Here is a 13,525-nt window from a genome sequence, read left to right on the forward strand (position 1 = left end):
CTTGGAGTATGTTTTGGTCATAGATCTCAAAAGCAAGTCATTTGTCCAGTCAAAACTGAATTAAACACATTCTATTTGTTTAGATACTTAAAAGGTAAACAATCTTGGGGTCTTTTTATACAATCACGATCCATATTGTCTGCAGAGTCAGCCGAGAGGTTTAGGTCACTGCGCTAAACCCACTGTGCACGACGTGTTGCGGGTTCGATCCCCAATTCGGTCATGACTGAGTTGTGAGTGACTTGAATGCTTAAGAAACGTGAGAGGGTCGTTTCTTAAAAAAAATATCGTATATCAAAACTTTCTGTATTATGATGCTTTTAAATCTAAAGATCTTGCATCAGCTTACAGTCACCTTATTTTGACGGCTTACAATACTGAAATACCTTGCCATATTTCACCTCGAACTATTTCCAGAGTTTTCAGTAAATACACCGAGTTTGATGATTGTAATTAATTTCCACGTCGTCCAAACATCCGCCGTGAGATAATTATTATGATACATTAACGACCTTCCTGGATACTTTGACGTCAACCCGTATGTTTGTTTGTTGTCAATTTGTGATCCAGAGTTATTATAATATGGGTTCTATAATAGATAGATAGATAGAATATTCTTTATTGCACCACATAAGTACAGGATTGGATACAAATAAATAGTTTCAGTGTTAGAATTCAGTGTGTTGGGCCGGAGTTCGAAGAGTTTCTTGCCGGTTCTTCTCCATAGGAATGACATTTTGGAACTGTGCATCTAGAGTCATCATTGTCCCTTTAAAAAAAGGCCTGCAAAAAGCCCTATATGTAATAAAAACTTTTTGACGACCTCCGTGGTCGAGTGGCGTACGCACCGGTTTCAAGGTGTCGCTAGCTCTGAGGTCCCGGGTTCGATCCCCGGTCGGGTCAATGTAAAAATTCACATTTCTACATTGTCTCGGGTCTGGGTGTTTGTGGTACCTTCGTTGTATCTGAATTCCATAACACAAGTGCTTTAGCAACTTACTTTGGGTTCAGAACAATGTATGTGATGTTGTCCGCATTCATTTATTATTATTTATTTTTTAATTTGATTGTGCCAATCTTTGTCCTTATTGATTTGATTTATTCAGGTTATTTATAGACTAATTATTTCCCTCTGTTTCGTCCTTTTAGATCCCAGTTAACACTACTAGAGAGTCAGCCACTACAAATATTAAGTGTTTAAGTAACCTATTTGAACTTTGCCAAGGCCTCTAGTCTAGACACATTTTTATAGCATCCTCTTAACAATAACGATATGTCGTTAAATCATAATCATCAACTTGTATTTATTTATCAGTCTCTGTTAGCAACCCTATTGCTAGTAATCTCGTTGAAGTTTATACAAAATTTAGACCTTATTGCCCGTTTGGGTAAGCCTTTAAAAGTTATCGTAACCGTTACCGTTTCAGGTGCAAGATGAGTCCCTGGCGAAAGATAAGAGAGATATTATATTCCGGCATCAATTCTCTTCAATGCTGAACCCAAGTAGTCCTCTGAAAACATCATATTTTCTGGATTTCAACTGTTAGATAGGCTGATGTGACAGGCTGTTGATAGTTTCTCTTTTTAATCCCTAGTCCGAAAAGCGGGATGTTATAAGTTTGACGTGTCTGTCTTCGTCATCATAGCTTTCGAATGGCTATATGATGTGCGAGTATTCTTAGGCTACACTTTATAAAACATGGTTGGAGTCGATTTAAAAAGTTTATGGGGAGGTGAAAGTGCGTAAGAATAAGGAAATTATTACTAGAGAATCTTCTATACATTTTTTTAATAAGTAGCTTTCTTTGTGCGGCTATATCTGAGTCCACTTGAAAATTGTTTTACAAATATAAAGGGTTATTATGTGTAAGTGTCATTTGTATTATGGCGAAGTTAAGGGAAGCCTATGTCCAGCTGTGGGTTAGGAGTTGATTAAATGAATGATTGGCTTATAAGTACCTAGAAAAAAGCCTATTGCAAGAGGCGTGAATGCTGCCAGTTTAGGATTCAATTATTAAAAGGAAAAAATATTCCCGATTTAAGGAATTGAATCCTGCTGTCGCGGGGGGTTTCACGTACAAGTCACATGCACAAAGACACCCAGTTTAAAATTGCAGTTTCTTTTAAACCCATCATGTTTTATTCCCTCCACGTCTATTGCAACACAATCTTGATAGATAATTATAATCGTACCGTGGGACGTCAAACTGCAATTATATCATAATAACCTTATTATATGACTCACGACATGGTTTTTATAATGTTGGTAATAAAAAACGTCTGCGCGTAATTGAGTGAATCATCTTTATTGTGTAATGTTGTAATGTGAGCTTTCTGACTTATGTAGATGAATGGCGTTATAAAAACTGGATTATGGTATTTAGAATGACACTTTTTTTCAATAGATTTTTGTTCATACAATTTTTAATTACTTCGTACTTCACATTGGTGTTTTCATCATCATCACCCACAGCCTTTGTCCTACCTCTGCTGTGTCAAGTGATATGAACATTCCAGGATTTCATATAGTTCAATGTTACTACTGGAGTTCATCATCAATGCATTGTCATTGGGTTTGAAGCTACCCTGAAAATTAAACCCTGGTTGCTTATTGTGAAGCGCCTCAAAATAGAGTTGCTAAAATCCAACCGAAACGACAAACAAACAAGAAAGTAAGTTAATAAAAAACGTGGGAAAAACTGCACTACAATATTCTGACTAGAAACAAATTATTGCAGGTGCAATGCCCCCCTTTTTCTATTCCTTAATTCAATTAATTAAATGAAAAAAATCCTCATTAGGTAACCAAAAAGTTGTTTAATAAAGTTTTCTAACTCGATCCCTGTCCTTTCATTACTTTAGGTATAACAAGGACAATACTAAAGCAATTTCCCAATTAAAACAGTCCCCACACAAAGTTACATACGAATTTGTTCACCCCAACTAGTCCACAACTTAAAACTAAGTTAAACATAAAACAGCTCAGAATTAACACAAGTTTACTAAAAGCCCTAATAAAACGGTTAGAGACCGGTCTATGTAGTATTCGTTAACTGAATATTGAATGTGTGTACGAGGCGTCGGGTCGGTAAGGTATTATTTATGTAACGAGAAGCCCGTTGGGGATCTGACTCTGTATCATGTGCTCTGAATGTTCCAAATTCTGGAAATTGGGACTAAGAGAAGATGAACCAGACCGGAAATGTGTGATGTAGATCGGAGTTCAGAACATCATCGGCCTAGCCTTTTCCCAACTATGTTGGGGTCGGCTTCTTCAGTTCAGAACAGCTTTTGTTAATCTTCTACGCAAAAAGTGGGGTATCTTAAGCAACACAGCTTTCGAAGGGACTATTTCGAATTAGTTATTTTTGTATAAAATGTGAATTATGTGCGTATGTTCTTAAACAGCCTTGGTAAAAATCGGTCGAGTCTTTTAAAACTTTTGGGTAGTGAAAGTTTATACTTTAAACTTTAGTACTTACTAAAGTTTAAAGTATAAACTACTACTTTTAAGTATACAACTTTGTATGATTTTACCTCATGCTCAGTAGGGTTACTGCCGACAGAATCGAGTTTCTGAATTCGAGTTTCATAGGAGTTGGTGTTCTGGAAATCGACACAAGGGCGAATTCGTGCAGCGGCTTAAGTTGGAACTAAGCTCGTTCGACAGCTGGTTAGCGAACCCTCGGTATCGTAAGTGCGACTCCCATTTGACTGGTGTCCATTTGAAGGACATGAAAAAAATAGTCTTCCTCTGCGAAAGTTGTGTGATGATCTAGTCAGGACGTTATATAATATAACCTCAAAATACAGTAGAAACAAACATGAATTTTATTTATTCTAACGCAGAATTGTGACAGTATTTGCCGACACAGCGAGCGTAGCAGAGTCGCTGAATATTTCAGTGAAGTCAGCTGGTTAGCGAGGCGGGGTGCTGCATAATAACCGTTTAACTCAAGTTACGGCGTTTTATGTCATAATCTAGTTTATTTATGGAGTGATAACATGAATGGGGTAGTGAAGTGTAGTATTATATTTTTAATTTTAGTAGTGGTAGTATTATGTAAATTAGGTCTGTAATAAAGGTGTGGTTCCAAAAAAAAATTGTTTGACCGTTCTGAATTTCTCCAGCACGTGCTAAAAATATCAAGTAAATAAAATGCTTTTCATTTTGCCTATCACCGTGATCGAATCTGCAACCCTTAGCAACCTTGGCTTAAAGTTATAATCTCAATTACGCGCCCCAAAGTCTCGAAAAAAATAAATTCACTAAGCTCCTTTTGTTTTAAAAATACTGCGGTTCACCCCAAGCGAAAATCCACCTTATCTCCATCGTTTAAAGTCACTTTTGAATTTGATAAGAGTAATTAAAATTTCGGGTCTAATGCATTAAGGGTTTCCTGTTATCGATAATTTGGGAAGGAAGTGCCCTTTACCCTTTGCGAGCCCGGCGAGTGGTTTTAGCGTTAAAATTTTAAATTGGGGAATTAATTTATGAAAATCTGGTGTTTGCTGACTGGACTGCCGTATGCATGAATAGTACTAGGAAAAGTGATGTTCTTAAATGACTATTTGTCTCCATATCCCACTTGACAAGTATAAAGGCAGCATGTCACGTAATGAAAACTTTTTACTCTCTACTTAAGACTCATGTTAACGGCTGTGACATCGGATAGAATCGCTTTCGGGCCTACACTAGGTACACCGTCACTCTGGATAGCCAGAAGAAGTCAAGGTCCATGCTTGTAATATGTAAAGTTCTGCAATACTCGTTCAGCTAGTGGAATTTCGCCCCGCAAATATTAACTTCGTACATCATTTACCGTTTTTAGCCAGTTTACTAAGCTATCAGTATAGCTGGGATTTGTTTCCAGTTTACCGGATTAAACCTATGCCGTCTTTCTTATAGAGCCTATAGTACCTATCTGTGCTCCACTCTTATCGATTTTTGTCGGCGTTATATCTGAATGTTCACTTTCCATTATTATAATTCTCTAACGCGGTTTCACAAATATTACACAGTCACATGCACAAAAGCATCCAGACCAGCATTTGTAGATTACTAAATCTCGTCTTATACTGGGTTAGAAGACGCAACACGACGCGCCCTCTGGATTCGGCGTGGTAGCCTCAATTACTCGGCTATCCGTCCACCGTCCACCCCACTTCACATAAAATTCAATCCCAAACACAATTCGTCAGCTTAATTACCAAGATATGACCTATCTACCCGTAATCTACTTTTGAAAGAGGTCTAGGAAATGAGTCTTTAATAGTTTGAGGTATAAAAAGAGCCGGTTTATACGTCAGGAAGTGCAACACCGTCCTCGTTAGCTCGCCTCATCAACTTGCTTTTGTTTTGCTTTCATAAGCTTTCTTGGATGTGGGGTATGTGAGGATGTTATGTGGAGCACTAGCTTTTGCACGCGGCTTCGCTCTCTCTAAGATGTAATGGATTCGTTTTTAATAGTTAGTTAATCAGATATGTCAGAACTTGGTTTTCATATTAACTCGCGTGCATTGACAGCGTTATTGATTGCGTGAGCGTGTTTTTTGGATTCTTATGGACGTTTCTAACGCAGTACCACAGACTTCGCGATAGTTTGTCTAAAGTTTGACCTGCCAAACTTAAAAAAAAAATAGGACTACAGGAACTCATTCGTTTAAAAGCTCCAATCGACTATACCGATTATGATGAGAATTTACAAGTTAAGGAGTTAACGTGATAGATTGGGCATTTTAGTTTTCAAAGAAATCTTTATATAAGTAACATTTGATGAGATTTAAGTTTCAATAATTCGCTGCTTATTAATAATATTTACTTCAATTCCCACTCGTGTGCGGTCCTCAACTGATCCTTAAAAGGTGGTCGTTATAACTGACATATCATGAGTCTTTAATTAAAATTCATAATTATTATCAATAAGCTTTTAATTTGCCATCGTAATCGAAACAAGAAGCTATTATATTACATGATAATTACTACTTAAGTGCTCATTCGGTTGAAGCCATCGCGCTACTTTTGATGTTGTGGGGTCTCTTTGATATACGATATGTCATATTATTATGTTTATTTATACTGGAATTATATACTTTAAGACGTTAACAGAGCTTTTGGTGAACTTTCTGGTGTAATGCGATACTAATAATTTTGCAATATCCCTGATAATCATCATCCACAGCCTTTATCCTCCCACTGCTGGGCATAGGCCTCCCCTTTCTCGTGCCAATTTCTACGGTCCTGTGCTAGCCTCATCCAGACTAGACCCGAGACCTGATAAAACGTTATTTAACGTCGCTGAGAAATGATTTGTACTGTCCTCTTCTAATTTATCTGTCGAAATTATAAATTATTATTTACAATGACATTGTGAAACAGAATGCGATTTTTATGCTATCCCAATATAATACTAAGGGCTGATTTTTCAATCGCCAGATAACTTTTATTCGACGGATATGTTTGACGTTTTGACAGCTTTTCTATAGAAAATATGTCTTAAGGCCATATTTATTCTTTAGATAAAAGTTATTCTTGAATTAATTCTCCTATCATTATAAAATTCAAAACTTTTAAATGGGTATTAAACTTTTTAGAATTAATAATTTGATTTAAAGTTGAGGTACGTTCAGAACAATAGTTCAAGGGTTTGTGGCCGTGTCTTGGGTTTTGACCTTTCAAACAGAAGTCGTTTGAAAGTTGAATTGTTTTGCACACGATAATATTATGAGTGTGGAATTTCCAGATGTTATTAAGGCTGGTTTTGCTTTAGCTGCGTATTCAAGTCCAATAGAACCACTTTAACAATATAATTCTGTGTGCGGCTTGATGAACTTAGAGAAACTATTGTAGAGTCACATCCCTCGCGAGGTATCTATGTTGAATTGTTGTCCGAAGTATTGTTCCCCTTAATCACATTTCTTGTCCAAAAAATGGTAATGTATTGTACACCTTATTTAAATTAATCTTTTCCTCTCTTTTGTTACAGCTATTCCCGTCAACCTTCGCAATGGCAAAATGGCGTCACAAAAGAAAGCCAACGGCACTTTACAGAAATTAAAAACGAAACAGGGTCATGCATAATGACCTGAACGAACCTCAACACTCTTGTGATAAAAAGCAGCCAATCAAAATAGGCCTATTTTATTAATATAGAACAAAAAACCCGCGTTCCTGTAGTCATAGTCTCAATTAGCAAGAAACCAAAGTAACTCATTAGGGTCCTACCTCTATTAGAAATTTTTGAAAAAATACGCAAAGGAAAAGTATATTTTCGAACCAAAGTTAGAGTTAAGGATGTCGAATCAAATACCTATATACAGCCAGGTAGTCCCAAAATCACAGTACCGGGCGAAAAATTCGAAAGCAGCGAAGACCCAGAATTCTCAGCGAAGCGACTTCGATCCGTTGAATTTTAACAACGGGGGGAACTTCGCCATGAGTACTCCCGTTGAGGGTAAAGAGAAGAAGGAGCCGCGGGATAGGGAAGCGCGGAGGAGCAAGGAGGACTCGGGAAGGACGAGGAGGGTGCGGAATGAGGCGAGCGAGGGCAAGGTGGAAGCGTACCTAAGGCAGTACCAAGTCAGTATACGGCAGCAGCAGCATCGGCATTCTGCTGTCAGGCAGGCTGAACATCGAGTTAATTTAAGGTAATTATTACTTAGTTGTCTTCTTTGTTAATTAAGGTTATTTTTTTAGCGCTCCCTACACAAAACATTTGTCCTGGGTAGGAATCGATCCCATGGCCTCCACACTCACAAACTAATGTGGTCCCATAGCTAGCCAAAAAGCCTTCCTACTTTCCTGAAAAATTTCTGTAGAAGACTATAAAAACGAATAAAATAAACGGAATCCCTTCATTTCAATATTCATAATTCCAACAGGACATTCTAATATGACCTTGAAGCCACAAAATAACAAACAGTTTCGTTTGGCACGAACGAGTGTTTGGTCAACAAATATTCGACGGTAGGAAACAGACCTGTGACCCTGGGTTCATGAGACGGAAGCTACTAGTATAAGCAGTATTATCGAATCTGAACAATTAAATTTCATTTCGATCTTAGGATAATATTTAAGATTATCATTTTGGATGTGTATTTTTTAGGGTTTCTTAACTAAAGGTTAAAACGGAGCCCTATTGCTTTGGCGTGTACTTCCGTTTGTCCCCAGCATGGATCGTAGAAACCGTAATAGCTAGAGATTTGTATATTTTTAGATTATGCTTTATTGTTGCCGCTATAAATAACAATTACTACAATTAGGTACTAAAAAGCAGGTTAAACAACATTGCTACGGAAAAAATAAAATTGGCAATCATTTTTTTAATACTCTAAAGATTTTTCTAATTCACCGGATATATTTTCTTGATCAAAAAGCTCGTAATACTATAACCATTGCAAGTGAATCTAAATCGGTCCATTCGTTTGATTTCAGATCTCTTCCACTAAACGATGTGGCGACTGCCCGCGGCCACGATCGGACCCCGACTGACCGGCATCGCGGCTTCCCCGAGAAAGACAGGGACGGTGCTAGGGAGCATCGCCGCGAGAGGGACAGGGATAGAGAACGGGAGAGGGATCCATTTGATTTTGATGGTAACATTAAATAACCAATTGTTTTTTGTTCTTTGCGGTAAAATAAGTTCTTTGAGAGAAATTTATGTCTAGGGAATGCCTAAATAAAAAAGAATATTCGTATATTTTTTTAGTGATGATTAAATTGTTATTTATCTTTGCCAAAGCTTTTTATGAAGCCTCACTTAAGAATGGATTCCTTGTGTCGCAGGGGTTTCTGAAATATTCAAGTTAAATCCATAAACAAGCACTCTTGTATCACACAAATACTTGACCCACGCGGGGATCGAATTCACGACACGTTGCGCAGTGCACCAGCTATCCGTGCAATCATCAGTGCAAAATAGTTAATAACTACATTTTTGCAACTACCACTTCATCCCGTCAGCCTTATGTAGTCTAAAACTGTCCATAACTCTCCCTCCTCACGCGTATCTCCACAACTATCCCCCTAACAAGTTTGACATAAAGCACCGTGAAAGTTAAAATCATAATCACATTCCAAACTTCCTTGTTCTGCGGTTAGCGAGACGGTTATAATCCCCGATTCAGTCGGGAATCGGGTTAATTGAGTTAGCGCGAGCTTCTCGGGCCGTCTGTCTGCCGGTTAAACCTTAATCGTGATGCCAATTATACGGTTCAAGTTAACTGGGAGCTTATAATGTTTGGTGCGAAGTCTTGTTTGAAGTAGTGATTTGGAGGTTTCCCTTTTTGATTGACTTGTTTTTGATCAAGGCTTGTTTTTTGTATTGTTGTCTTCTATGTCATATTCTCTTTCTGACACAATTTAATGTTTTTTTTTTTATCGAAGAAAAGGCCTATGCAAGCTTTCATCTCTTTTCTTTTTTTGTTATTCAAAGTCACATTATGCAAAATTTTGTTTAAGTTGATTCTGTTCTGATAGATAAAGTGTAAAATAGGTACCTATATGGTCATTCTCATAAACTCCTGCTCATCAAAACGCCATGAAGGTTGAACCATTTTTTGTTTATTTGCACTTGACATTATGTATGGATTCCCACTGCTGGCCAAAGGCCTCCCCCAAATCTATAATTTGTCTCCCTATATACAATTTTCTATTTATATGTTTAACCCTGTTTCCAGGCACACCTCTTTCCCCGATCGCCTCCCGCGCTCTCGACAAAGACCGCCCTGTCCGCAAGTCGACCTCCGCTCACCGGATGTCGGAGACGAGCATATCTACCGACAAGAGAAGGTTCTTCTGCCGCGAGTGGGCCTTCCAGAAGATAGCGCACTGTCTGGAGCAAAGGCCGGTCAGCAAGACCTGCGGGGCGCTTATATTGGGTAAGTTTGAACATTATAAACGCACTAAGTCGGAGTACAAGAAACATAATTTTAAACTATATGTACAAACAACTGTTGTATAAAATATCTATGTTAGTCTGTAAGGTATATCTATAAGCCTTAGTAGCCTGATTAGAAAATGATTTATTGTTATTACCATGAGGTTTTTCTGGCGATCTAAGTTTTTGAAAGGAAAGAGTCCTTCCATATTAAAGCATAGGAAGAAGAATTTTTGTCAAAGCTCGTGAGTTTTGTCAGTTAATTGGTAAATGTTTGTCCTTCATTAAATTTTGCTCGTCCGAAACACGTTTCGGCCACAGCCCTGGTACACGGACGGCAAAGGAAAGAACATAAGTGGGTTTTAGTCAGTAGAAGTCTGGCACTCCCTCCCGCGCAACCCAAAGCGGGAGTCATTTAATGATACCCATCCAAAAAAAATCTCGGAATGTTCTTCATACATATTGTGTTTGGTTCCAGGCGATGCCGGTAGCGGTAAGACAGCGCTCTGCCAGGAGTTGAGCGAGCCCGGCCAGGGCGCGCAGGCCCGGCAGCAGCGTGCGCTCAACAGGCGGCTGCTAGCCAGGCACTTCTTACAGGTAACACATAAGAGCTTAGGTCCTGGAAAATATCCTACTAACATTATAAACGCGTAAGTTAGAATGTATGGATGTATGTACCTCTTTCACGAAATTGAAAAAAAAAACCATTGAAAGGATTTTCGACCTAACTTTGTACACAAATAGTTTATAACCAGGATTAACACATACGATAGTTTTTATCCCGATTTTGTGTTCCCGTTTGATCATTTTCGGTTTGAACCGCGTGGGACTGCGTTCAAGAACTACTCATTAATATAAATCGTGTCCATTACCAGAGTTCCTCCGAGAGCAGCCTCCGCCCGGGCGAGTTCGTCCGCTCGCTGGCGATGCAGCTGCTGAGCCACTCGTCGCGGCGCGGCCGGCCCGACGCGGGGCTGTCGCCCGCCGGCGGCCACACGCCGCACAGCCACAGGTACATCATCATCATCATATAGTTACCGGCAAGGATCTTGAGCGCTCGGTGGAAGAGTGGGGAATGACAAAATAAAACGCCAATCAATTGAATTAGCCGAACAACGGCATCAAAGATCGACTCCCTCATGCCCGCTATGATGCGATGCGCTGCGGGACAATCACTGCACTGTAGTCCGCCGCGCGCCTCACTTCATACCGCAAAAGGGACACAAAAAATCACTTCTGCACAGGTCAAGGTCAGCGCTCAACATCCGTGCCGGGAACTAGAATGGTCTAGTTACCGGCACGGATGTTGAGCGAGGAAGTCCTATTCTATGGAGAAGAGGACGGTAGTGATAGTTTAGTCGTATTACAAATAGGGTATTCCGTTAAACGCCTGTTTCACAATCACAGATCCGCTATCTAGCAGATAAATTGAGAAATTTCTCATTCTTTGTATGAAAAATATCTGTCAAGTAATTTAACGGAAACCTATGTGGTGGTGGTAAAACAGGCCCTAAATATATTACTTGATTCTGTTTAGTCCGTCAGACAGATTTAAAAAAAATATTCAATACGTATTTTTCATTTTATCACATATTTAAAAAGGCAAAAAGAACTTAAGTGTGAACGAGTTAATTTCACTATATCCTCTTAATTTTTTGCTTACGAGGTACAGTAAAAATACGTATCCAATATTTTTAAGTCTTTCTATCGCACTCAATAGTGTTTTTTTTGTCAAATACCCTATTAAAAGTTTTACCTTCGATGCCAATGCAGATACTGTAACAGTTTAGTCATAATAAGTAATTTGGCATTAGTACTTTTGTTAATACTGAAATAAAGAATACTACTTTAAGAAACCACAATTAGAAACGAATTATGAAACTCTGTCATTTTTCAGGCGAAACTCTGACGAGGAGAGACTGATCAACCGGTTTCGTGAACTCGGCGATGATGGAGAGGAAAGCTCCAAGCCGCTGCTGGATAGCGAAGGTCAGTTCTTCATATGTGTCGGGTATTCACTCGTATAAGTTATTGGAAGAGTAGGCTGTATTCATGTGGTAACAACTGCAGGTATTAGTTATTTATTAGTCGTTTTGAGGGTCATATACCAACAGGGATTTTATAAGTCTTGAGGTCGATAACAGAAAAGGAGGCATCTATGGATCATGGGGTTGGTACCAGGAGAGCAGTAAGCAATATTAGTTCAAGTTATCTCTCTTGCCCTCCAAAATTTAACGTTTTTGTAATTTATTTATTTTATCTTTATTGGTTTACCAACAATTGTATACACTAGCTACATATGTAAAAAAAGCAAGTACAGTGGAGACTGTGCCACAATTACTTAAAGGCAAACTCTGCATGCATTAATAATTAAAGTTGTACACAGGTACGCAAAACTTAACTTAATACTAACTTTGATATGATCTTGAGTTTGTTTCGACATTTCTTCTCCGGGTTGTCAGATAGGAAATGTCGACTCCAGCCTTCTCAAAAAAAGACATGTAAAAGTGATGATATATCCTACTTACATTAAATGATTTCATTTAATTTCTTGATGTTTTGCTCCACAGACCAGCGCTCAGACGAAGAAGATGGCGGCGTCTGTCCCCGTCGCACGCGCACCATCGACCGCGTGCGCGAGAGGGACGACTACACGGAGATACATGCAGACGCGCCGCTTAGCAAAGCTGATGATGTGAGGGGACTAGTATTAGAAATCAGAATAGGATAAAAAAAAACAGATTTATTACCTAAAGACTATAATTCACAATCATTTAAATAATGACCAAACCAAATTATACTCATAATTAGCAGATGCATTGGATATATTAATGTTCAGAAACAAACTAACATATACCTAAAATTTGTGTACCAAATAATAAATAAAAAAACCAGTTTTTTTCAAATTAAAAAAAAAACTGTTCTAAGATATCCCAAAGAGCGGTATGAACAAAGTCTGTTTAAACACTATAAGTTTAAATATACCTTAACCTAAAAAAACAAATCACCAAATATAAAATCCTTAACCAACAGCTCCCAGAAATAATGCCAAGATCATCAGCCAAGCCCACGAACCCCTTCATATCTGACGACGACTTTCGCCTCTACGAGAACCACGAAAACCTATTCCTAAGAAACATTTCTCAACGCCAATCGAAAGAGATCAGAAACTCTCGCTTGCTACGCCAGTCCTCTGAACCGCTGTCGGAAAAGAAGGGTAATGCGTTACAGAAGAGTCTGTCGACGGAGCAGAAGGATAGCTCCGGCGATGATAAGAAGATTGAGAACAGTCCGCCCAAGTCGAGGATTCCTGTTGCTAATTTCAGGTATTTTGTGGATCAATATCTAATATATAAAATTTCCATGCCACGTTGTTAGTTACCGTAATCCTTCGAAAAGGCTTTGCCGATTTTTACAAAGTTTTATACGCGTATTCAGTAGGTCTGAGAATTGGTTACTATCTATTTTTCATACCCCTAACTGATAAGGGCTGTTCACCCTTATTTTTTGTTCTTTAATTTTTGAACTATTTTTTTATAATGTGGCATTAAAAATACATACAACTAGAAATAATTTATTAGGCAAAACAACGTTTGCTGGGTCAGCTAGTATAATATGAGTCTGGGTGTCCTTGTGCATGTGACTTG

At 38.5% G+C, this 13,525-nt stretch overlaps 1 protein-coding gene across 1 annotated transcript in view; it reads left to right on the plus strand.

The window, feature by feature from the left end:
- LOC113502617 (ankyrin repeat domain-containing protein 50) overlaps window positions 1-13,525 on the plus strand; it is an 86,226-nt gene that overhangs the window by 39,897 nt on the left and 32,804 nt on the right. Inside the window, exons 2-9 of the mRNA XM_026884267.1 lie at window positions 6,987-7,647; window positions 8,435-8,595; window positions 9,679-9,879; window positions 10,357-10,475; window positions 10,754-10,890; window positions 11,776-11,867; window positions 12,449-12,573; window positions 12,912-13,204. Of these exons, the coding sequence (XP_026740068.1) occupies window positions 7,295-7,647; window positions 8,435-8,595; window positions 9,679-9,879; window positions 10,357-10,475; window positions 10,754-10,890; window positions 11,776-11,867; window positions 12,449-12,573; window positions 12,912-13,204 (1,481 nt within the window). The 5' untranslated portion in view covers window positions 6,987-7,294. The remainder of the gene's footprint in view (window positions 1-6,986; window positions 7,648-8,434; window positions 8,596-9,678; window positions 9,880-10,356; window positions 10,476-10,753; window positions 10,891-11,775; window positions 11,868-12,448; window positions 12,574-12,911; window positions 13,205-13,525) is intronic.

This window comes from Trichoplusia ni, chromosome 17, assembly GCF_003590095.1.
Source record: "Trichoplusia ni isolate ovarian cell line Hi5 chromosome 17, tn1, whole genome shotgun sequence".
NCBI classification, from domain to species: domain Eukaryota; kingdom Metazoa; phylum Arthropoda; class Insecta; order Lepidoptera; family Noctuidae; genus Trichoplusia; species Trichoplusia ni.